This window comes from Phytophthora infestans, genomic scaffold, assembly GCF_000142945.1.
Source record: "Phytophthora infestans T30-4 supercont1.2 genomic scaffold, whole genome shotgun sequence".
Classification (NCBI taxonomy): Eukaryota; Oomycota; class Peronosporomycetes; order Peronosporales; family Peronosporaceae; genus Phytophthora; species Phytophthora infestans.
Genome location: NW_003303757.1, coordinates 3,199,775 through 3,225,414, shown reverse-complemented (window position 1 = coordinate 3,225,414; position 25,640 = coordinate 3,199,775). Strand labels below are relative to the sequence as shown.

Here is a 25,640-nt window from a genome sequence, read left to right as displayed (position 1 = left end):
AAAGGTGGCAATGGGCGACACGGCAAGAATAATAACAACCGCGACTTCAAGGGCAACAACAGTAGTAGCAAGAACAAGCACGGAAATGGCGGCAAACAACGCGGTCAAGATCGCTACAAGGACCGCCCGCTTGAGTCAGACAAGGACGATGACGACGACAGTAATTCTGGAAACAACCGCAAGGTAACTCGCCAAGGACGTCGTGACACCGGTCTCATCGCTGTTGCTACCACAGTCAATCTCCCGTTTAGCCTCACTGCTCAAGCCAAGATAGAACCCGATCCCACCTGGACAATCGACTCTGGCTGCACTCGACACGTCACCCATGAGTCTCAGTGGTTTACCGACATCACCTCCAGTGGTGGATCCGTTATGGTTGGTGGTAATAACCAAATCCCCATCGAAGGCATTGGACGGGTCGATCTGGAAGTCACTGACTCCAAGGGCACTATGCAGAAGCTTATCCTTCATGGCGTCCTGTATGCTCCCCAGCTCCAATTCAGTTTGCTTTCAATTCCAGCAGCTGTGAAGCACGACTTTCGCTTCAACTTTGACCGCAAACAGTGCGCTATGCAAACTGACCAGCGCTTCAAGATCAAAGCGCTCATGGCTACCAACACGGATCTGTATCAGTTCCAAGCCAAACCAGCGGCACCTCCAGCGGCTCTTATTGCCTCAGGTAAGCAACGTTCCTTTCTGCTCTTACATAAACGCCTTGGACACCCTAACGTTCGTGTCTTGAATGACCTATCTAGGAGTCAGGCCATACATGGACTCGATGGATCTATACCTCTAGGTCCAAAGACAGATTTCTTTTGTGTTGCCTGCACGTTAGCGAAGTCACACCGCTCCCCATTTTACTCTAATAGAGCTGTTAAACGTGCTACATCACCTTTGTCAAAAGTCCATTCAGATATCTGTGGTCCACTACCTGTGCCTAGCCTTACTGGTTGTCGCTACTTCTTGATCTTCATCGATGACTTTTCTCGATTCATGTTCACTTATGCAATTAAGAACCGTAGCGAGTTGTATGGCTGTTACGAAGACTTCAGGAAGAAAGCCCTGAATATTTACAGACAAGATATATCTGTCATAGAGTACGCGTTCAGTGTTGAAGACAGTGCAAACCAGGGTAACTTTGAGATTCAGCGACTTCAAGCAGACAACGCTAAAGAGTACGAGAAGCTTGGCCGCATCATATTTCAAAAGTATGGAACTCACGCCCAGCTTACCAATGCATACACACCTCAGCAAAACGGAGTTGCAGAACGCCGCATGCGTACCATTATGGAGCGTGTCCGAGCCCTTCTACTTGACGGCAAGCTACCAAAGCAGTTATGGGCCGAGTGTGTCTGTCATGTGACCACTCTCATCAATATGACTCCTAGCTCCAAGACGGATGGACGAACCCCGTATGAGCTTTGGCACAACCGTATTCCATCCATGCAGTACATCAAAGTATTCGGATGCAGCGGATATGTCCACATCACGGAGCAATACCGAGACAAACTCGACGCTAGAGCCCGTTTGTGTATGTATCTTGGTGTGCCTGACCATAAGAAAGGCTACCGTCTGATGGACATCAATACTCATGCAATTATCTACAGTCGTGATGTAGTCTTTAAAGAGGACGAATTTCCCTCTCTCACAGGCCTGACGTCTACTCCAGAGCCCACACAGTCCACGAATCGGCAGAAATCTACCGCTACACTTGCACATGTACCTCTGCCACCTGCAACTGCTACTACAGTAGCACCGGAGCCTGAACATTTGTCAGAACCAGTGATCACACCGTCACCCACATCAGGCCCTGCAATGACAACAGCGCCAGGCACAGTGAACCAACGTGTACTGCCCTCACTGAGGGAGGCTGTTGATCGAACAGCCATACATTATTCTTTTCGAACAGAGACGGACTCTGATCCTCCGCATCATTCGACTCCTAAGCGACCCCGCCTCTCTGCGGAAGCCATTGATAGCTCTGAGGAAGCCAATGACGTTACCCTCAACTCTGAGGAAGACATACACGAACAGGAGCAACGTCATCATTTACTGTACACATTACTAGCTATTCGGTATGTGTCTGAGCCCACTACGTATCGGGGAGCAATGAAGTCTTCCCACGCTAACCAGTGGCGTAAAGCAGCTAAATCGGAATACAAGTCCATCATGGACAATCACACTTGGGTGTTGGTATCCCCTCCTAAAGGAAGGAAGATTTTAAGTAGCCGATGGATCTTTGTAGTAAAGTATACCGGCACTGGCGAGATCGACCGCTTTAAAGCGCGTCTTGTGATCAAAGGATTCCTTCAGGAATATGGCATCGACTACAACGAGATATTCTCTCCTGTCATCAGGATGGAGGTACTTAGACTACTTCTTACTATTGCAGCTCTTCTCGACTTTGAAGTCCATCAAATGGATGTCAAGACAGCATTCCTTAATGGCTACTTGGAAGAGGAGATCTACATGGCTTAACCGGAAGGTTTCAAAATCCCGGGCAAGGAGCACCTAGTGTGTAAACTTCTTAAGAGCTTATATGGGCTTAAACAAGCGCCTCGTGTATGGAACCAAACCTTGTCTGCCTTCCTAGAGAATCTCGGGTTCCTGAAACTCATTAAAGATCGATGCGTATTTCGACGCACAGTTGCTGACATCACCTGTTACATTGCAGTGTACGTCGACGACTTACTGATCATTGCGCCTACACCAGCACTCGTCAGTGAGCTGAAATCAGCCTTGAAAAAGCGTTTCTCCATGTCAGATTTGGGGAGGTGAAGTACTTACTCGGCTGGTCAATTCAACGTGACCGTAAAAACCGAACGATGTTTATCCACCAGCACAAGTACGCTACGAAGGTCATTGACCGCTTCAGCGACTACATTCCGTACCCTATTGCAACACCAGCAGAACGGAACGCTAAACTTTCCGTAAGCAGCCAGCCCAGCAGTGAGCAAGAGAAAGATGCGATGAAATCGATTCCGTATCGACAAGCTGTAGGTAGTGTCATGTATTTAATGGTAGGCACTCGACCCGATTTGGCATTCTACATGCGAGAGGTCAGCCAATTTCTAGCGAATCCAGGTATGGATCACTGGAAAGCAGTCATTCGTGGTCTAAAGTACCTATCTGGAACGAAAGAATACGGTCTTCTTCTGGGAGGCTCGACCGATATTACATCGGAAAACCTTGCCGATCAACTAATTGCCTACAGTGACTCTGACTACGCCAACTGCCCCGACTCGAGACGCTCCATTGGAGGATACGTGACAATGCTAGCTAGCGGTCCTATCTCATGGCTTTCGCGTAAGCATCATACTGTAGTTCTCTCTACAACAGAGGCAGAATATATCGCCCTGTGTCACTGCATGCAAGAGATGATATTCCTTAAACTTCTCCTCAACGAACTTGGCTTTGCTACAACGCAGGCTAACACAATATACGAGGATAATCAGAGCTGCATCAAAATCTGCTACAGCCCCGAACTTCACGGACGATCAAAACATATACACGTACGATACTGTTTCGTGCAAGAAAAAGTAGAGCGGCATGAATTTAACGTCACCTACTGCAATACGAAAGAGATGATAGCTGACATCTTCACTAAAGCTTTAGATAAGCACCAGTTTAGAGAACTAAGGGCCAAGCTCAGGATGAAATGTCTGAAAGCAGGATCCGGCCACTCAGTTTAGAAACACCCTGATAATACAAGCGCATGAAGCGTGTCTATATTCTGCGTTCTTTTTATAATTTTTTCCCACTGGGGTTTATTCTTTTTTGTTCGCACAAGGTTTTCCCTCGTTGAGGTTTCCCTGGTCAAGTACCGAATTATCTAGACACATGAGTTTATCAATAATAATCGATGCTTAACAACAAATTTGTTAGAGATACGCCAGTACATCTCAGTCGCTTTCACTTTCAGCATTTGTGTCACTGGACACGTAGTCGGTGTCATAATGTGTAGATTTTGTGGTTTCTGTGTGACAAATGACTTCATCACTAAATACCCCAGCTTAGTGACTTCTTCGATGGAGTGGTGGCCACGTGTGCTCGAGAAGCCCCTTCCCCCCTCCTCCAGCGTGGCGATGAGAACTGGCGCAACCTGCAGTGCTGTCCGCGGCGCCCGCTTCTTCTTCTCCCTCATAAGAAGCGCTCTTTGCAGATCGGAAGGGCTCTGTGCCCACCGAAATAGCCTCTACCGATGCGAGGGAGCCTGCTTCGTAGCAGCGGCAAGTAGAGACGACATGTTGGGCTCCATCCTTGAGTTCCTACCAGGCGTGTCACTTAGCGTCCTCCTTCCCTAGCAGAAACTGCAGGGCAAAGTCAGATCGGCTAGCCTAAGCGACTTCCTGGCGGCGTTTCAAGGACTGAGGAAAAGTCCTTTAGGGAAAGTTTTACCTCTGTTATAACATAGAATTGTCAGTTTGATAAAATATGTTCAGAGGCAGGGAGGCTGTTGAAGTAGCCTCTAAACAGTTTGATTACCTTGACCTTAGTCACTCCAAAATATTATAATGAGATTTAGGAGGTCCTGTTTAAGTCGGTATGACTGGCTTAAACTATACAGACACTAATGGCTGGTGTACAGCTATTGGTGGCTTCCTAATACTAATAAAGTACTCACTTCGTCTTTTGACGCCTACAAGTAACGTCTTCTTCCTCTCCCTACTTCTTCTCGACCTGTCATACGAGTTATAGAGGGGAATACCATTGAGGTTATTTGGTCCAAAGGAGATGGGCAACTCATTTGCGCAATGCATGTGGCGCAATCATTAGATTGTGCAGGTTATTAAGCCATACCGGGGCCGAAAACGAGGTGCACGACTGTAGTACACGTACAATAGAAGCTGGTCGTAAGAACAACGCTGTGCCAATAAACGTTGTCACCTGATCCATAAAGATAAAAGTTTTAGATTGAATAGACTGAACCCATATGTGCTACTGCTGTAACCATTGTTTTCTAAGAGACTGCTGTAAGCCATTGTTTTCTAAGAGTTGTTAGGCAGCAAAATCCGATACTACTTAGCTGGCGGACGGGTCGCCGACAGGGGCGTAGGATACGAATTTAAATGGAGCGGCAGCACAACAACAAAACACGAGAGGTGTTAATTATAGTTGGCTAAGTAGACACCATAAAGAAGCGTTAATAAACTTGGAGCCTAAATGACGTTTAACCATCCTTGAAATTATCGTTAAACTATCAAATTGAAAGCACTACTGTACCGTCAGCAACAACAACAGCAAGGCGTCTTGCGACACATTATCCAAATGCTTTAATCATAACTGGTAGTCTATTGACTAATTCTGAATCAGCACAAAATGAACGCTGCATGCATAAAAATATATTACAATTTGAATATTTTCAAGCTTTCATTACGTTTTGTGTGTGAAGCAAGCTCAAAGAGGCAGTACAAGCGGATAAGTAGTGCAAGCTGGACAGACCATTACTATCATGTGAGCTAAGTTTCATAGCGGCTCAGAAATGGTCCGTGATATCGAGCACGACGCTAAACTAAACATATTGTGTAGCGTTTGTATAAATGTTATTTGAAGTGCAGGTGGTTTTGGGTGGAAGATGAAGATACAGTGATAGCCAGCAATAAAAAGAGATTGCATCAAGAATCTTGATTTAAGATCATTAGAATAATTATTTCTTCCATTTTTAGACGTCTCTTTTGTTCTTCTTACACTACAATAAATAAATATTTAGCTGTAATTTTTTTTAGCTGTTTGACGTCTTCTGATCCAGTCACAAAAATTACTGCCATGGCAAAGAATATGAAAATATACACCGATTGAGTTATTTTCACGTACTGCAAATGGAGGATTTAAAACTATTTTCGATCGCTGCAACTACAGTACATGTACATGTATTCGAATGGATTTAAATAATGTGAGCAGACGCGAAAACTATGTGAACCTGAACGTACTTCAAGTATGCATTACTTGAATTTTATAAAAATGAGGTGGTTACATACTAAAGAAAATGACTCAGATACTGGTCACAAGGCCTTTTGTAATAGTCGAGTTGGCATTCATGCGCCAACGGAAAGAGCGAGATCGATCGACCAAACTGCAACAGAGAAATGAACAACTCTGCCGGAAACCGGTACATGTACGACTCTAACATTATTGGTAGGTATTAATAATAACGCCCCTCATCATGAGGCTCATCATGAACCTCATGGTCCATGAGTCGAATGTGACGCAACCGCATTCGCACTATTATGCATAAATTTCGTCAATATCTGGCAGCCACTCAGCTCTATAGCTCACTCTCACAACGTGTTCGATATCAACGTGACCTTAAGGCTTCGCCACAATGTTCTTGCGGCGAGAGATTGCTGTCTTGCTTCGCGTCCGCCAATGGATCGATGGGTGCAATTCGCAAAGCTCAGACAGCGCCAAACATCCGGGTCGTTGCTGGAGGAGTTCTGCGGATGATCTGCAATCTGGTGCTCGCCATAACACGGTCAAATTGCCTGGTCTTCACGCCGCGCGATCCTGCTATGCTGCGGGACATTGACACCTGCATGACGAGCGACAGGCATTACCGCATACCATTGCATACTGATTTCAAGATGTCATGCTTTTGCTCGTCTTAAGTTCGTTTTCACAGCTCCGAATGTATCGGACCCGATTCGGAGAAGCGATGGAGAGCACGGAACTGCTCGGGAGCGAAGCCATCGCCACTCCCCAAGTTTCCGTCTACGATCCTGTGGCTACCAGCGCAGTCTTCTCCACGCACTCTGAAGACGACGTCCCCGAGACCGCGTCTTTGCTTTCAGAACCGCTACTAAACTCCGACTCCAATTCAAGAAAAATGCCCCAGGTCGGCCGGCAAGGCGCCATCGTGCTGCTATGCCTTATTAACCTGGTCAACTACATCGACCGCGGCATCATTCCTGGCGCGCCCGAGAAGTTCAACCAGTTCATCACTGACACTCTGGGTGTGAGTGTGCTGCGTCAGTCCGTGTACTTCGGTCTGTTGACCTCAGCATTCATTGCAAGTTACTCCATCTTCTCCATGGTGTTCGGCTACTTTGCACTGACACACCGACCATTCCGTATCATTGCGTTGGGTATGACCGTGTGGGTGGTAGCCGTGGCCATCTGTGGTATGGCTCAGGCCTCCCAGAGTTACTACGTACTGATGGCGGGTCGTCTTATCAGCGGTGTCGGTGAAGCTTCGTTCCAGTGTACAGCAACACCTTTCATCAACCGCTATGCGCCACCAGCGAAGCGCTCTCTTTATCTGGGTATTTACCTGGCTTCCATCACTGTGGGAACTGCGGTTGGATATATCTATGGATCCATCTTCGCCAGCTCAGGATTTGGCTGGGCAGGGGCTTATTTCGTGGAGGGTATTATTATGATCGTATTCATTATCTGCTGCCTTACTATTGTACCGGACGAGCTGAACCAGATCCCGGTTAATGAAGTGGACCGTGAAGAGATTGAGAGTAAGCAGAGTGAACTGGCGGTAGTGCCTCACACTCCTGGAGACGATGACAAGCAGAGTGCGACCGCATATATGGAAGATAAAGACCGCGCTCAGCACAGCCGCCTCGTACACAAGACGTCATTTTTTGTGGAGTGGTGGGCCATCTTCAGCAACGTGCCGTTCATGCTGATCATCCTCGGACACGCGGCGTACACTTTCTCTCTGGCAGCCATGAGCACCTTTAGCCCTGCTATCTTCATTGGTCTGGGTCTGTTCGAGGACGAGACGACGGTGTCACTTATGTTTGGTGGACTTGTAGCCATCACCGGTACCATTGGTACGCCTCTGGGAGGAATTTTGGTCGACTACCTCGCAAAGAAGAAGCCCAACGAGATTGGCCGTCGCTGCATGATCTCCGTATACGCGCTGTTCTACTTCATGCTGGCTGCGGTTGTGTTCGGACTCATTATGGTGGCATTTGCCAGCACCAAGATGCTGTGTTTGGCTTTCCTCACGCTCTGCCTCTTCTTCATGTGTGCGTTATCCGTTCCCGAGACGATTGCCGTGCTTGAGCTCTTCCCAAAGTCGCGTCAGTCGATGGCCGTAGCAGCCAATACGCTGGTCATTCACGCTCTGGGTGACGTGCCGTCCCCTATTATTCTGGGCGCTATCAAGGACTCATGGGCTCCCCACTGTGGCACCGTAGAGATCGACGGCGAGGCAGAGCTTAACCCAGATTGTTCGGAGGACCACGCCGGTCTTCGTGACGTGCTGCTGTTTGCAGTGGTCTGGCTGGCGTGGGGTGTCATGCTGTGGGGCGCTTCCGTCATCGTTGTGAAGCGGAGACAGAAGGAGGAGATGCAGCGCGTGGCCCGTGGTGGTGTGAGTGATGGCTTGTTGTAAGCTGCTATTAGTCATCAGTCGATTCCGACGGTGAACAAGCATTAAACGAGCGCAGATGGCAAACCGAATAGGAATACATGTAGAAGCTCTGAACAGTGGGTTAAGATCTTCTCGGTCGAAGTTGCTGTCTTATCGCTCTGCCTTGCCTTCCACCTCGGATGTACAGATTTGAATGCCTTTTCGTCTGTATTACCATGTATTAATACTGTAGTTGCTTATCCCCTGCCTTCTCTACGCCAAAAGAGCAACCTGTCGACGCTCGCTCCACACCAAAACAACAACAGAATCAAAGCAAAAACTGAGTGTCGTAGGCCTCTCTCCTGTGCTGTACGTGCGTATCCATTACCCCGTTTGTTTCCGATGTCTACAAGTTCTTGCGGTGCAGAATTGAAGCACCGTACTCCTCGTACTCACTCTTGGTGATCCACATGTTCTTGAACGTTGCAAGCGAAGCCAGAATGGAGCCACCGATCCATGTAGAGTAGATGCGTGTAGGCGGCGCTGAAATGCGAATTTTAATGTCCTTGGGTGCTTTCTTGCGCACCTCAGCGAGTAAACGGTCGCCGAAGCCCGGAAACAGCGTCGAGCCTCCCGAGAGAATTATCTGAGAGAACAGCGTCTTACGCAGGTCCATATCCGACTTCATAATGGCCTGCACCAGGCACTCATGCACACCACGTGCCTCCGATCCGATAATCTCCGGACGGAAGAGCACTTCCGGAGCACGGAACTTTTCAGGGCCAATCTGTAAACACACAAAAGTATCAAATACGTAGATCCATGTTAGAACCACCGTCACAACGATAGAAAAAACAGCTTGAAATACTCTTACGTTGAGCAGTGTGCCGTCCGGCAGATAGTAAGCCGAAGTATCATCTCCAGATGTGGTGGTAGACTTGGACTTAGTGATCATATCTTTGACTGCAAGCGCCGATTTTTCAGCTTCGAGCTGCTCTTCCTTGGTGGGGTTGAAGGCCACGTAGCACAGTTTCTCCTTGATCTCCCGAACTACCTCTCGCTCGGCAGACGTCAGGAAGTTGTAGCCTGCACGGCGCAGCAGCAACTGCAAGTGACGAGTGACGTCACGTCCGGCAATATCCATCCTGGTGATGGCATGGGGCAGCGTGAAGCCCTCGTACACTGGGACAACGTGAGCCACGCCATCCCCCACATCTAGCACGACGCCTGTAGTTCGGCCCGAGGCGTAGAGACTCAGCACAGCCTGTGGAGACACGAAGAGTGATGGCACGTTGAAAGCCTCGAAGAAGACCTCGCCCGCGCGCTGGCGGTTGGCCACGGGGTTCAAAGGCGCCTCTGTGAGCAGGACAGGGTGATCCTCGCTCTGCACGTTGAGCATGTCCTTGGAGTACACGTGCTGCCATACGCGGTGCATACTGTTCCAGTCCGTGACCACGCCGTGCTCCATGGCGTATTGGATCTTGAACAGCCCGCGGTGGTACTGTACGCGGTTGCCTACGAACACGTCACCACCTTCATACGCACCGCCAGGCATCATGCGAGTGTGTTTCGTGGTACCCACGAAAGATGGGAATACAACTTGCGGTGTCTCTCCGCCCGCGAATCCTGCCTTCATAAGTCCACTGCCATTGTCGATCACCAGCGGCTGGTTGCCCAGCACCTCCCGCGTCGCCGCGCTCGCCATTTTTGCTCTAAGATGCAGGGGAGCTTGAAAATCCTGGCAATATGTCCGATGTAAAATGTCGCTTCAAAAACGGTCAATTCTTAATCGGCTATCGTATCGAAATGATAGCAATATATGACAGTTGTTGCAGGACAGAGCTTATAATTATCCATCACTCTTTTATCGTAGGCCAATCCAATCGGGGAAAACGCCGAGCAAGACTATGGAGGGCGCGGAGCGAGAGGTGGCGGCGCTGCTGGAGAAGGTGCAGGGCGCTGGCAGCAATGCTGAGCAGATGGACCTCTTCCGCCACGTGCAAGAGATTGTAACGCACAGAGATCCGTCGGGACCGGAACGACGCGTGCTGCGTAGCGTGTTTCCATTGCTCGGACAGCTCGCGCAGCTGCAGAACACGACGCTGGTGGCGTCGATTCTGCAGCTTGTGGCACAAGAAGCAGCCGCCGCGTCGGCCACAGCCAACACGGCATCTAGCGAGGCAGTGGGCGCGGCGTCTGCGATCCTGGCTGGTCTCTATGAGGTGTGCCATACCGTGTTGCTGCTCAGCTACTCGACCGAGAAGAACGTGGTGCTGGCGCTGCAGCTGGCGCTCAGCAATCTTCATTCAAGCTTCCAGATCGTTCTGCGCGCTGAGAGCATCGATAGCCGCGTGGATATGGAGGCAAAAAGCTGCTGGGGGGCCACGGTCCGCTGCGTCGAAGCGACGGCCGACGTCGTGGCCAACCCGCCAGAGACGGGAGATAACAACCGCAGCGTCATGGTCTGGTTACGGGCCTGGAAGCTTCTGGAGAGCGGCGTCATGCTCTTCAGCACGGCGCAGGACGCGTCAGTGTACCGAGACCCCATGCGATCCAACGTGCAGCCCAACGCCTGCAGCCTGGACCGGCTGAGTGGGGGAAACCAGACGATTTTGGTCAAGACTCAACTAGAAGAGTTTGGGGTTTTCTTGTTGCAGAGACTGTGTGGCGTTGTGGGCGCTGCAGCGGAGAGCAAGGTGACCCTAGCGAGACGAGAAATGAGTGTGGCGATCAATTCAGTGTCGTTATTGGCGGCTGCGCGACCGCAGCACATGCCACACATTTTGCCAGGGCTGATTTCTCTTTCCAATGCAGTGGCGACGCCCGGAATGGAAGATGCTGTGATGCAGAAGACTTTAACGGCCAATTTGGTGAAGCTGCTGAGTCATCCGGCAGCTCAGCCATTTGCGGATGAAGTAACGGACATTTTGATCGCAGTGGGGGCCTCTCAACGCGCCTTTGCTGCGATTAGTAAGAGCAAGGAACAGCGGAGAAGGTATACCAATGCACCTACTGAGGCATCGTTGCGGAGGGCCAGGATCGGTAAGCGCACTGCAGCGCAGTCGATTACAGAACGAGTGGAGAATGCAAATGCTCATGCAAAGCGCAGGCGTGTAAACCTTTCCGAGTCCTCTGCAGCCCCCATGTCTCGGGAAAAGGTAACACACGACGGTATTGTCAATATGCAAGCTGTGGAAGTTGCCAATTTGGTACTGGAGAGTTTTGCGTCCGATATGCCCACCCCTGCGCCTTCTAATCTGCAGTTGGAGCTCGTTCCCAGTGCGCTAAAGACGCGAATGTCTGCACTATTGGCAAAACTTGCAACTCCGTCCTCCGCTTTGGCAATTGAGAAAAGTGCCAAGCGCATGCGTGACCCTCGACTGAGACGCGACCCAAAATTGCAGACACAGAACAAGGAGCAGCCAGCACTTGTACCCATTTTTGATGACTCTGCCGTCGAAGAAGTGAGTGATTGGATCTCGAAAAACGCTGCTACGATCGCAGAGCCACTCGTATCTGTCTCGGAGGACAACGTGGTTCAGGTGCATTTGAAAGCAGAGACCGCAGCATGGCAACACGAAATGGCTATTGACGCGCTGGTTCGGATCTTGGAAAATGAGTACGGAGTGAAGATTCGAGGCGATGAGGCGTTGCGTGAAGGGATTGTATGCCGTCTCGCGTCAAGTCCTTGGCTGCTTAGTACGGACGAGAAGAACAAGCCGGTGTCGCAGTCGGATGTTTCACCGAAACTACCCTTTGTCTATCAGAAGATTTTGGACTTTGTGCTGGGCGATTACTCTGTTCGCTCAACGCTTGCAACAAATGTGCTTTGCCAGGAGTATATTCGTGCAACAGCTTCCCAGCTAAGCCGGGCCACAGACGAGGGCATTGCACCTCCAGGTGGCGCTGCTGATTATCAGATTTATCGAATCTCGGCTAACTATTTCTTTGGCGCGTTGCAAAAGAAGATGAATCTGTCGTCGTCGGCGGACAAGAAGCTGTTTGGTAGTTTAGTGGCGCAACTTCCGCGGATTCCAGTGGAGATTCTTCGCCTCGTTACGTCTCTGTTTAGCGAGAAATCTGGAATCGTTCTGGGGATCACACTGCTCCGTGATCTCTGCAAGGAACGGAAAGCATGTCAGATGCCCTGTCTTCTCCTTTTATTGCGGTTTACATGCCACGAAGACGAGCACTATCGCAATTCCGCCATTCGCTGTGTAGCTAACCAGCTTTATGGCATTGGTGCTCTTAAAAGCGACATCGAGGGATTTGCGATCAAGTTAGTTAACTCGCTGCGGGAGCCCGTGCAAGTCAACGATCTAAATGCGACGGAGAAAGATGAAGAGATGTCTGAGGCTGTCGATGGTGCTGAAAATGGAGAATCCACCCATATCCGAGATGCTTCTGAGGCAGTGGAGCTAGAAAACAACTGGCTGAAAAACCAGGTGCAACGAATAACGCTAGCTGAAGTGGATAGTAACCATGAGCTACAGGCTTATGCAGAGGAAGTTCAAGGCGAAGCTGAACTCTCTAAGCCCTCGGACAACGAAACGGAGATCTTGCGGCGGTTGGAGCTCTATCTGGCTCTGTGTGCGAAAAAGCCGTCGCTGCTGACACATATGGTGGCGTCGTATGCGTCCGCATCCGAAACAGTGCGTCAAGTGGTTTTCCGTGCAATTGAAAAGCTTATTAAGCATCTCAAGCAGCGCGGAAGTGTGAATGTTGTTGCTCAGCTGCACGGGTACGAGCCGAACGCTCTTGGACTGGTCTGCCACATCATCCAGATCCTGTCGCTCCGTGGACGGCCGAACGAGCCAAGCACGTCGGCTACTGACGAGCTCGTGCAACAGATTTTGGAGCTGTACCGTAGCCACGAGCACATTCCAGACTCAATCTCGGTGCTCATTCCGGTACTGCCCAGTATTCGCGGCGACGTCTTGTTCCCATTGTTACCCCATCTGCTATCACTACCCCCAGCTCGACTGTCAGTTGCCATGACGCGGCTATTAGAAGCGATGCCTCCCCAAGTGGTAGCTCCCATCGACTTACTCGTGGCACTGCATCACGTGGATCTCAAGAGCGAGCCAAGTATGCAAAAGAAGGTAATTAACGCTATCAACATCTGCGTGGAACACCGCCACGCGTTCCCTTCGGATGTGCTTCTCCACGTGTGTCGAGTGCTGGTCCAAGAGGAGAGGATCTCCAAGCTTTCGCTCCGTACGCTCATTCTTAGCGTCACGGCCTACCCGACTCTGCAGAAGGATATGGCGTCTCTCCTTAACATCCTCATTGAGAGGAGGGTGTGGGAGATGGAAGACGCGTTGTGGAAGGGCTTCGTCAAGTGCTCAGCGCTTATCCAACCAGCATCTTTCCCTTTGCTTCTCCACAAACTACCAGTGCCACAATTGGACTTGCTGCTGACTGAGGAAAAAGAGTTGCGCGTTTTACTCCGAGAATTCGCCTTCACTGCTGGTCCTGATGGCCAGCCCCTGGATCTTCCTTCTGAGATCAACGCGCTCCTTGAAGACCCTCAAGAAGTCAAGCTTGAGGGCGTCCCTGACATTGAAGAGCCAGAAATGAAAGTAGAGAAGACTGACCCTGTCGACGTGGACGACGGAGCACAGCCGAGCAATTAGGAAAGGGATCGTCCCACGTTAGATACTTACCTCGAAGTAACAGAATCTCAAAAGGAAACAACATACTACGTAGTAGGCCGCAGTGAACACTGAGGGTCATTTACTTTGGCATTGCCGTAATATTACTACTTGAACGATTTGTACGGCTTGGTCCGTGTGTCTTAGGCGCAACATTAGCCGCAGGTGTGTCTGTTGTAGCGAATGTGGCAGATCTCACTCACTTCTGCAATAGCCTTAAGAGCTTCGTCCATATCCTCCTTTGTATGAGCTGCAGAGATACAGAAACGCACACGAGACAGCAGCAAGGGCGTGGCTGGGAATCCTACGGTCACTACGGCGAGATTGCGCTTGAGGCATTCACGAGAGTATTCTCCGACCTTCGACATGTGATACAGCATCACCGGGATCACAGGCGAGTCGAAGTCACCAAGCGTAATGACGCCCATGTCGATCAATTTCTGACGGAAGTAATTGCTGTTCTCACGAAGTGAATCCAGTTTAGTACGGCCAATGTCCGTGCCGTCCAGACCGGCAATGATGTTAAGAGCCGTCAGAATTTGCTGTGCAATGACTGGAGATAAACTCGTCGCGTAGATTGCACCGGCGCTTGAGTTTCGGATGAAGTTGATGATGTCGTCCGACGCCGCGATGTATCCGCCCATGCCACCAAAACTCTTCGTGAACGTGCCCATCAGAATGTCAATCTCGCTCGGATCTACTCTAGCATATTCGCAAATACCACGACCAGTCTTGCCAAGAGCTCCAATACTGTGTGCTTCGTCAACGTAAATGTAGGCCTTGTACTTCTTGGTCACGTCCACCATCTCACGCAGACGCACGATCTCTCCCTCCATCGAGTAGATCCCTTCAAGCATCACCATAACCTTCTTCCACGCACGGTGTGTGCGAGGCTGTCCTTCCGCGATCTTAATGCGCAATACCTCTTCCAAGTGCTCTGGATCGTTGTGTCGAAAGACCCCCACAGTAGCCCCAGAAGCACGAGCACCGTTCACAATGGAAGTGTGGTTCAGTACATCGCTCAAGATGAGTGTACCTTTGCCCATAAGCGCCGGGATGCTCGTCGCGTTGGTTGCGTAGCCCATGTTGTACACAATCGCCGCCTCTTTGCCAATGAACTTGGCTACAGCCTTCTCCAATGCAATGTGCACCGACGTCGTACCGAATTCCATCGGAGGCACGGTAGAGGCCAGAGAGAACTGGGTCACTGCCTCAAGCACCTCGTGGCTGCAAGTGTTCATCCAGTCATCAGCAAAGCCTAGGTAGTTGTAGGACCCGAGGTTGAGACAGCGCTGTGGCGGCTCGCCCAAGTGCACGAAGGTTTTGTTTCCATCCGCGGATTTGCGCTGGATGAGGTCGATGTGGGCGCCAGGAGCGCCGGTTACGGGGCGGTTGAAGACGTCCTGAACGCGGTGGTACAGACGGCGCGTGTAGAAACTCTCCCAGGCGATGAGTAGTTTGGCCAGGCCAGAGCGGGTCTCTTCCGAACGGTAGCGTGAGATACCTGAGATGCTGGCCACAATGTCACGTAAGTGACCGAAGGTGATGAGGATCGAGTACTGCAGGAAGCACATGATAGCGGGGAACCATGGCACGTGCTCGGCGGTCATGGTGCGCGGACGGCAACTTGGGAGAATTCTAAACTGACGCTTGGGACAAGTCTCTCGAAGCAACAACAATTTGGGAAGTCACAGAGAGTGAGAAAGGAGTCACCTACATGTACTACATGTGCGGCTTAGATACATGTACAGTACCAGTGGTGGGTAAAACTGTACGGGGGGGGGCAAAGAAGACAGCACTATTATATGCAATATGTATTAAAATAAGCCACCACGTTAGCAGTATGAACTGCAGTACTCACCGAGCTTTCAATATTTATTGCAATACCTGCGCAACCATGTCAGCATGCCTGTCATGCTTCAAAACCAGCAACTTCTCGTAGTTGACGGGAGTTAAGCGCTATTCGGATCGAGAGCAGACACCCCGAGGGCGGTTAGAGGAAGGTTTTGTTTGGTATGAGGGCTTCAGTACTTTAATAATTGCAGTATCGTGCTGTAACGACGCACCAACGTCACAGCCAGCGATGGCCATGACGTTGGTACCAATGCGTCCTATTTTCTTCCTACTTTTCTTTGCTGACTGCCAACTGTCTTCTTAAGTTGCCAATGAGCGGCCAGGCAGACACACGCCTGACCGGAAGGCAATCACCATGTTTGGACGAGTATTGCCAAACATGGAACTTCAATGACAGTCATTCTTTTTCATTTGAATTCACTATGGAGATTCTGACCCGGTTCAAATGAACCGCGGTTTACTACTACGCTACGCTACTTCAAGATTCGACTCAAGGACTACTTAGAATCTAGTATAGTGAAATGCATATACTTACATAGGATACCAAGGGAATGCTAAAAAGCACTTCCTCGTAGCCGACAAACAGCTAACCATTTCAATCTCACTTTCCAATTTACCTTCTTCGAGGCACATCAACTGCCTCCTACGCCTTACCTTCGAGTCCCCTTCGTTGGACTCTCGCCGCCCTCCTCCGCTTCGCTCCTCGCCACGCGACTCGCTCCTCGTCGCTGTTCCTCTGCGCCGTGCTCTCACCAGTCGTCACATCTGGTAGCACCTGCTGTTTTTCGTCCGGGAGAGGGTTCTTCCTTCTCTATTCGCTACCCGACACGTGGAAAGCCGCTCGTTGAGCGTGTGTCGTCGTTCTTCGTCTCCACATTCGTCGGATTTCTTCGTTGCGACCTCATTTCATACGGCTTGCCGTGTTGAAATTTTGCATGTGTACTGCACTAAGCGTCTGGTCTATAAGAACCGGATCAAGTAAGTACCCGTACCTAACGTCGCACCCTTCATCAGCGTTATCGTTGATTGCGTGTGTACTGTAAGTGTCTGGTCTATAAGAACCGAATCAATTCAGTACCTGCACCCCTCGTCGCTGTCCATCTGTACCCGACTACCTTTTCGGCACTTCATCGCTGAATTTTTTGACAATCAACCATGACTTCGTTGAATCCTCAAGGATGGTCTACTGACGCTATCACGCAGAAACTCATCGAAATGGTTGACAAGCAGCAACAACTGCTTGAAGCCATGAGTAAGCGTGAAGTGAAAGTGGAAGGTATCCGTCTGCCTGAATTTCATGGCATGATGGGAGAATCTGTTGATTTGTACTTCGAGCAACTTGCTCAGTACTTTGATGCCAAAAACATCGATTGGCAAAACGACAACCAAAGTTCTCGAATTTTGGCCATTACTACTGCAAACTTTAAAGGAAGTGCTGCCGCTTGGTACAAGCTGAACAAGCGTGATATCAAGGACATGCAGGACCTTATCGCCCGGTTGACCGATGAATTTGTGCCTCCGGATTTGCAAGAGCGTTTGCGTGATCAATTGTACGCGCTCAAGCAGAAATTTTGCTCTAGCTTGGAAGATTACATCTCTCGCTTCCGTGAAGCCATCATGCAAGTGACAGACATGAGTGAGTTGGACTAGATCACTTACTTCACACGTGGACTAGTCAGTCCTACGCGTGAAGAGGTGCAAGATCGTCGCTGTACAACAGTGTCGCAAGCAATGAAGATTGCTTTGGAGTATGATCGATCGCATCATGTCCGCGGTAAGAACTATCGTCCACCGTTCTTTTCGCAGGACCGATCACGCTCTCAGTCCAACAACAATTCGCACCAAAAGCAAGCCACGCCTATGCGTGTTCAGGAGAACGAACCCGAGCCAATGGAAATTGACTTAGGGAGTACTAGAAATCGCCGTTCTGCTTCTTCTTCGTCGTCTAACAAGCGATGTCGTTACTGCAAGAAGTCTGGTCATGTCATTGAGCAGTTCTTCAAGTTGAAGAACAAGGAGAAGTATGCTCAAAAGAACCGTCACGAGCAATCTACCGCGAACTTTAATTCTTCTTCTCCTACAACTGCTGCGGCTGCTGAACGAGCGTCTATGACCCGTTCCGATGACGAGGTTGAGGTTGTTGAAGTGGAAAAGATTTCCACGTCCACCTTGTCGTCCATGCATTGTGAGAACGAGCTCATTCGTAAGCAAGGGACTTGTGATGGGAAACCTGTCGTCATCATGTTCGACAGTGGTGCTACGTGCAATGTTGTTCGCCCAGATTTAGTCGCTAACACCGCTACGTCTGGTGTCTCACAAGTCACTCGGTTCGATGGAACTTCTACGAAAGCGCGTTCTGTGAAGAAAGGTCAAGCGACCATTGAATTCGGTCGCTACCGTTTTCGCAAACTTCAAGTCATGGAATGGTCACTTGGATCTGCCCAATGATGTCATCTTGGGAAAACCTTGGTTTACCAAGTTTCAGCCATGTATCAATTGGCGTTCGCATGAGATTTCGTTTCCAAGTGTGTCTTGTGCACCTCCATCAACGGTTGCTTGTCAAGCAGCTGTGGAGATTGCTGCTGTTGACTTTAAACGTAACGTGAAGAAACATGTGTACAAGGAAGTGTACCGTGTCAAAATTTGTGCGGTCACGCCAGTTAGTGAGTCGACTCCTGTTCCGATCACTCACTTATTGAAGCGTTTTACTGACGTCTTTCCGAAAACTTTACCGGATGGCTTACCGCCTTCACGTCGTGTGGATTTCGAACTCCACATGAAACCTGATGCTGTTCCAAGTAGCCGTGCTCCGTTCCGCCTGTCTAAGGTTGAGCAGGATGCACTGGATCTCTTCGTTGCAGAGAAGCTAAAGAAAGGATGGATCGAAGTTTCTGATTCTCCTTGGGTGTCCAACATCTTTGGGATTCCAAAGAAAGATCCTACTTCTGGACATCAGCTGTCTCGCTCTGAGTGGGTACGCTCTGGAAACTCGACTTTGCCTATCCGTTGGGTCATCGACTATCGCTATGTGAACTCGCAGTCGATTGTTCCAAAGAATCCACTGCCTCGCATCGACGAACCCTTCGATCAGATGTCTGGTTGTGTCATCTTTTCAGTTCTAGATTTGGCTCAAGGATATCACCAGATGCGTATCACGCTCAAGAGTCGCAAGTATACCGCCTTTCGCACGCACGCTGAAACTTACCAGTGGTGTGTAGCTCCTATGGGATTGGCCGGTATGCCTGGTGTTTGGTCTCGCCTCATGAGGGTACTCTTTGCGAAGTACCGATTCATTGTTGCCTACTTGGATGACATTTGTGTCTTTTCCACCAGTCTGGAAGAGCATGTTGAGTATCTTCAAACTCTCTTCGAGGTTCTACGTCGTGAGAAATTGTTCTGCCATCTCTCGAAGTGTCACCTTGGTCAGTCCGAAGTTAAGTTTCTTGGCCATACGATTTCTGCCAAAGGACTTGCTGTTGATACTCGCAAGACTGAAGCGATTGCAAAGTGGCCTACGCCACTAAACCAAAAGCAACTACAAAGATTTTTGGGCCTCGCAGGTTATTACCGTCGCTTTATCCGTGATTACGCCATTATTGCGTTGCCTCTTGGTTCTCTTGTCAAGAAAGAACATGTCTGGAGCTGGGGTCCAGAACAGACGCGTTCGTTTGAGGAAATCAAATCCGCCCTCCAAGAAGCACCCGTGTTGCAGTTACCGGATTACGAGAAACGTTTCATCGTGACAACAGATGCCTCTGGCTACTGTGTTGGTGGCGTTATCTCTCAAGTTCGTTCCGGTCAAGATCATCCGAAAGCCTTCTTCTCGAAGAAACTTGGTCCTTACGAGATTAATTGGCCAACACACGAGAAAGAACTCTTCGCTATTAAATTAGCGTTAGACAAGTGGCGTCACTACCTATATGGTCGTGAATTTGATATCTACACGGACAACACTGCTTGTAAATGGTTTTTGCACCACCCGAAGGTTTCAGCGAAATTAGCTCGCTATTTGACGTTTTTCGCACAGTTTACGTTCAAGTTGCATCACGTTAAGGGACACCTCAATGTGGTTGCCGATGCCTTGTCGCGTCAATCTTCGGAGCATGCGATCAATACGGTTTCGTTTCATCAGTGTACCACGCGCTGCCACACCCGTGCAGCTCGATGCCTGACGAATCGACGCGTTATTACCGACTACCGCAGTCTTATCCAACATTTGGTTCGACCACCCTCTCGCCCTCAATTTCATGGTGAGGATGTTGCTGCTGGTTACTACACGCGCCCTGTTCCGACCTTAGCTCAAGCTTACCGCCATGTACCAGTGGAAACTCCACGTACCGTCGCTACGGCTGAGAATATTGTTGTGGCCACCAATGTGACCCAACAAGCTCAAAATTGGAGCTCGCTCGGTTGCTCTGATTCGATTAGCAGAGAGTTCGCTGCTGGATATCGCAATTGCCCAGACTACGGAGATCGTTTTAAGCATCCGGAACAACCATTTGTCAAACAAAATGGTTTACTTTTCCGCAAGTATCAGACGATGATGCGCTTGTGTGTTCCGTTTACTCGGGACAATCACCTTCGAACTTCCATCATCTCTTGCTTCCATGACTCCAATATTGCTGCTCATCCTGGAGCTCATCGAGCGTACCTTCGCATTTCGCAATGGTATCATTGGCCCACCTTGGACCAAGACGTTCGCGATTATGTGCAAAGTTGTGAAACTTGCACTCGCTGGAAACACAGCAATGCTCGCAAGAATGGCAAGATGATTCCCATTCCGATTCCTGAGGAATGCTGGTCTGTCGTCTCTATGGACTTTATTACTGGATTACCTGATTCCAATGGTTTTGATGCAATCTTGACTGTTGTCGACAAGTTGTCCAAGCGCCCGAAGTATCGTGCGTGCAACCGGACTGATGATGCACAGAAGACTGCGTATCACTTCTTTGATTGCGTTGTTCGCCATCACGGTTTACCATCGATCATCATCAGCGATCGAGATTCCAAGGTCGTCTCCAAGTTCTGGTCATCCTTGGCTAAGCTAATGGGAATTCGTCTGCACATGACAACTTCCTATCGTGCCCAAGCCGATGGACAAACCGAACGCCAGAATCTGATTCTGGAAGACGCTCTACGCTGCATGATATCGTACCACGGACGTGATTGGTCGGATAATCTCGGAACGATTGAGTATGCTCATGCTACTCTCGTCAGCGCATCTACCGGTATGTCGCCCTTTGAAGTTGATACTGGACGCAAGGAACGGAATCCGCTGAATCCTTTGAGCAATCCCAGTACCATGACTCAAATTCAGCGTGGAATTGTTGAATATGCAAAACAGCTCCAAGACAAACGTCAAGAGATCATTGATTTGGCAAAGAAGCACCTTCTTCAAGCCCAAGAACGTCAGAAGAAGTCCTATGACAAGAAGCGATCATCGATCACGTTCAAGGAAGGAGACTTAGTTATGCTGGATACGCGTCGCATTCCTTCCGCCCACGTGACTCAAAACATTGATGGGAAACGAGCTAAGCTCGCTGCTCGCAAGATTGGGCCATTCGAGATTGTGAAAATGATCAACCCGAATGTGGCCAAGTTGAATCTTCCGCGAAGCATGAGTCGTCTGAGCTCCACGTTCAATGTGGACGTGTTGAGTCATTACGTTGAAAACCCGTCGCGTTTTAAGACTCGTCCTATCCCAAAGGCCTCAAGACTGATTATCGACGACGACACTGGCGCAACGATGCACATCATCGAGAAGCTTCTTCGCAAGCGTCAATTCAATCGCAAACCTGATTGGCTTGTGAAATGGCACCGATTGATAGATCACGAAGCAACCTGGGAGCGCGAAAAAGACACCCGCCATGTGTCGCATTGGAAGGTTCTCGTTTCCGACTTCAACAAGCGTCAACGAGAAGTCAAGTCCGGGAGGATGTAACGACGCACCAACGTCACAGCCAGCGATGGCCATGACGTTGGTACCAATGCGTCCTATTTTCTTCCTACTTGTCTTTGCTGACTGCCAACTGTCTTCTTAAGTTGCCAATGAGCGGCCAGGCAGACACACGCCTGACCGGAAGGCAATCACCATGTTTGGACGAGTATTGCCAAACATGGAACTTCAATGACAGTCATTCTTTTTCATTTGAATTCACTATGGAGATTCTGACCCGGTTCAAATGAACCGCGGTTTACTACTACGCTACGCTACTTCAAGATTCGACTCAAGGACTACTTAGAATCTAGTATAGTGAAATGCATATACTTACATAGGATACCAAGGGAATGCTAACAAGCACTTCCTCGTAGCCGACAAACAACTAACCATTTCAATCTCACTTTCCAATTTACCTTCTTTGAGGCACATCAACTGCCTCCTACGCCTTACCTTCGAGTCCCCTTCGTTGGACTCTCGCCGCCCTCCTCCGCTTCGCTCCTCGCCACGCGACTCGCTCCTCGTCGTTGTTCCTCTGCGCCGTGCTCTCAATAGTCGTCACACGTGCGCTCCAGCAGTATGTATTGCAGTACAGTCGTGCACCTCCAATTCGGCAGGGCGGACCATATCAACAGTGCCAGGGCATAAGTGCACAACGTAAAGCAAAAAACAAACGCAAATCTAGTGCACTGATACCTTTTTTTGTTAATTCAGTACTAAGTTTATGTTTAGTTTTGAGACGATGCCTGTGTGGCACCAGCAGTTTCTAAAAGTCTTTGCAGATATGTTGTTCCAGCCTTCAGACAACCACTTCATGGCGGAGTAAACGTCGACCGGCGTGTAAGGAACACCCTTGTAGAACAGCTCCAGCTCCGCGGCTTGCTTCTTGTTCTGGTACTCATTCTTCAGGCACTTAATGATGCCCTGGTCCATGGGCTGCACTACGGCAGTTGTATTAGGCGGGAGTTTGCAAAAACCACAGCCCTGTGCGCTGCTGGAAGCGGTACAGCTACCCTCGACTAGGTGTTTGCCTCCGGGTAGCTGTACTCCTTCACGCTGAGCTCCGTTGCCCAACGAGCAAGTTCGGAGTGAGAGCATGCAGGATCTGACTTGTGCTAGAATTAGAGACATGTAGGAGGAAGGGCGCTGTCCCATTGTCGTTGGCGGTAAAAATCGAAGTGTGTGTTTGTATGAAGACGTCCGATCCAAAATTTAAAATCAGATCGATGCGGCGTGTCAACCCTCCGCGAGGAGGGGAAAATCGTTGAGGTTAATTGCTAGGGTGGTGATGGGCAAAGGTAATTGCGCATCCGATTCGCGTAATCAAAAAATCTGGCAGGGTATCGACTGATACCGGTGCCGAATTGGAGGTGCACGACTGTATTGTAAATGCTTGCAGAATACGACATGTACTTGCAATGCGTGAAATACATTTTTACCCATCACTGTACAGTACCGTATTTGAGATCTCCTACTTCAGACCCAATATTTTTGAAGTTGTATTGTTGCAAAATGCACAAGATCTGTACACGTACCGACGCATCTCTATCACGTATTATTTAAACAAAACAATTTAGTTATCAAGTTCTTCTTCGGGAACTACGAAGTTTTCTATGTCGTGACGTGTATCCACAGCATGGCGCACTACGGGCACTTCTTCCAGCAACCGTCGTAGCAGCTCCCAGTCAGGTTCACTCCACAGCCGAAAGCTTGTAGGCGTATGAAATGGCAACGCGCTTGAACTTCTTGGGAGGCTTGCCAGTGCCAGAAATACGGGTTCTCCCTTTCCGTTGGCCGGAGTGCGCGCCATTGCAAATTTCTGGCAATGAGCTGGTGGATAGTTACAGTTTAGCATGTTTTTTGTACTCTGAATTAGGAGTCTAGACTTGTGCGCTGTTCCATTCTCGATATGTGATTGGTTGGAGGGAAGTCTGAATTAGGAGATCACTATGAAGTAGGAGATCTCAAATACGGTACTGTTCGCATTGCGCATGAAAGCTTGCGTTGGAGCTTGGACTGCTGTAATGATATAGCTCAATTAAGACATGTGGTTGAATCTGATGCAGGTGAGCCGACACCGAAGTTCCGACAGCCTGTCGGAACTTATTGCTGAGATGAGTTGTTTCCTCATCAAACTCGTCTTCACCAAAAAGTAATCTACTCTGACGTGGACAAGAACCAGCTTAGCCCTTGGTTTACGGTATGAAGCATACACGAAAAAGTGGGAGGAAGTGCAATTCATTCTGTTAGCAGCAGCACCAATCAATCTCTTCGAAACAACTACCGACTCCGCTACATGTTCCCAGAGCAGGAAATTTAAGGCGGCTGGTCTAAGAATGAGCTCTCTTCTCGAAGCGGATATTGCACAGGTCGCAGACCTCCTTCAGCGCCACCAGAGCCGTGTCCATATCCTCCCGCGTGTGGGCAGCAGAGATGCAGAAACGAACACGAGCGAGCAGCAGCGGCGTCGCAGGGAAACCGACCGTCACCACAGCCAAGTTACGCTTCAAGCACTGGCGAGAGAACTCCCCGACCTTCGACATGTGATACAGCATGACTGGGATCACAGGCGAGTCGAAGTCCCCAAGAGTGATCACGCCCATGTCGATCAGTTTCTGACGGAAATAATTGCTGTTGTCACGCAGAGACGCAATCTTCTTACGACCGATATCCGTGCCATCCAGACCGGCAATGATGTTGAGAGCCGTCAGAATCTGCTGCGCGATTACTGGAGACAGACTCGTCGCGTAGATCGCACCGGAGCTCGAGTTGCGGATGAAGTTGATGATTTCCTCTGACGCTGCGATGTATCCGCCCATGCCACCAAAACTCTTGGAGAACGTGCCCATCAAGATGTCGATCTCGCTGGGGTCCACGCCAGCATATTCACAGATACCACGGCCAGTAGCACCCAGAGCGCCAATGCTGTGCGCCTCGTCCACGTAGACGTACGCCTTGTACTTCTTGGTCACGTCCACCATTTCGCGAAGACGCACGATCTCTCCCTCCATGGAGTAAATGCCCTCGATCATCACAATGATCTTCTTCCAGGGGCGGTGGGTACGTGGCTGCCCTTCGGCAATCTTGGTACGCAGCACCTTCTCCAGGTGCTCGGGGTCGTTGTGCTTGAACACACCGACCGAGGCACCGGACGCGCGCGCACCGTTGACGATGGAAGTGTGGTTCAGTGCGTCACTCAGGATGAGCGTACCCTTGCCAGTGAGCGCCGGGATGCTGGTGGCATTGGTGGCGTAGCCCATGTTATACACGATGGCCGACTCCTTGCCAATGAACTTGGCTAGAGCCTTCTCCAGTGCAATGTGCACCGCCGTAGTGCCAAATTCCATGGGCGGAACGGTCGAAGCCAGCGCGAACTGCTTGACGGCAGGAAAGACCTCCTTGCTGCATGTGTTCATCCAGTCATCAGCGAAGCCCAAGTAGTTGTAGGACCCGAGGTTGAGGCAGTGCTGGATGCAACCGTCTTTGTTGTGAAGCGTCTTGTTCTCGTCCACGGAGTAGCGCTCGATCAGGTCAATGTGTGCGCCTACAAGGAAGGCAGAACGGGGTCAAAACACAGATAGGGAGGCAGAGAGGGAGGGGGAGTGCTAGGGCGCACCGGGAGGGCCAGTCACGGGGCGGTTGAAAACGTCCTGAAGGCGGTGGTAGATGCGTTTAGTGTAGAAGTTTTCGAAGGCCACGAGCAGAGGCGCATAGCCCTTCTTCGCGTTGTCAGCATAACGAGAGCCACCGAAAGATGCTGCCGGCGTGGTCACGCAGATGTCCGAAGGTGATGAGGATGGCGTACTGGATGTAGCACAAAATGGCCGCGGCCCATGGCACATGCTCGGCCGCCATGCTAAAGGCTGGACGAGTGTTGGCACTCTCTGAC

At 49.9% G+C, this 25,640-nt stretch overlaps 5 protein-coding genes across 5 annotated transcripts; 2 read left to right on the top strand and 3 right to left on the bottom strand.

Annotated features, from left to right (window-relative positions):
* Positions 1-6,652: 6,652 nt before the first annotated feature.
* Positions 6,653-8,347, top strand: PITG_01608 (Major Facilitator Superfamily (MFS); the record flags this gene model as incomplete). Its single annotated transcript, XM_002908195.1, has 1 exon — positions 6,653-8,347. One exon carries the CDS (start codon positions 6,653-6,655, stop codon positions 8,345-8,347), a length of 1,695 nt encoding a protein of 564 aa, XP_002908241.1.
* A 364-nt stretch (positions 8,348-8,711) lies between these two features.
* Positions 8,712-10,035, bottom strand: PITG_01607 (actin-like protein; the record flags this gene model as incomplete). The annotated part of the gene is made up of 2 exons (XM_002908194.1): positions 8,712-9,092; positions 9,180-10,035. The coding sequence occupies 2 exons, from the start codon at positions 10,008-10,010 to the stop codon at positions 8,712-8,714; spliced, it is 1,212 nt and encodes a 403-aa protein (XP_002908240.1).
* A 177-nt stretch (positions 10,036-10,212) lies between these two features.
* On the top strand, positions 10,213-13,941 carry PITG_01606 (uncharacterized protein; the record flags this gene model as incomplete). Its single annotated transcript, XM_002908193.1, has 3 exons — positions 10,213-12,105; positions 12,169-12,609; positions 12,715-13,941. 3 exons carry the CDS (start codon positions 10,213-10,215, stop codon positions 13,939-13,941), a joined length of 3,561 nt encoding a protein of 1,186 aa, XP_002908239.1.
* A 173-nt stretch (positions 13,942-14,114) lies between these two features.
* On the bottom strand, positions 14,115-15,569 carry PITG_01605 (serine palmitoyltransferase, putative; the record flags this gene model as incomplete). Its single annotated transcript, XM_002908192.1, has 1 exon — positions 14,115-15,569. The coding sequence occupies one exon, from the start codon at positions 15,567-15,569 to the stop codon at positions 14,115-14,117; it is 1,455 nt and encodes a 484-aa protein (XP_002908238.1).
* An 8,512-nt stretch (positions 15,570-24,081) lies between these two features.
* Positions 24,082-25,606, bottom strand: PITG_01604 (serine palmitoyltransferase, putative; the record flags this gene model as incomplete). The annotated part of the gene is made up of 3 exons (XM_002908191.1): positions 24,082-25,295; positions 25,368-25,470; positions 25,592-25,606. 3 exons carry the CDS (start codon positions 25,604-25,606, stop codon positions 24,082-24,084), a joined length of 1,332 nt encoding a protein of 443 aa, XP_002908237.1.
* Positions 25,607-25,640: the final 34 nt, after the last annotated feature.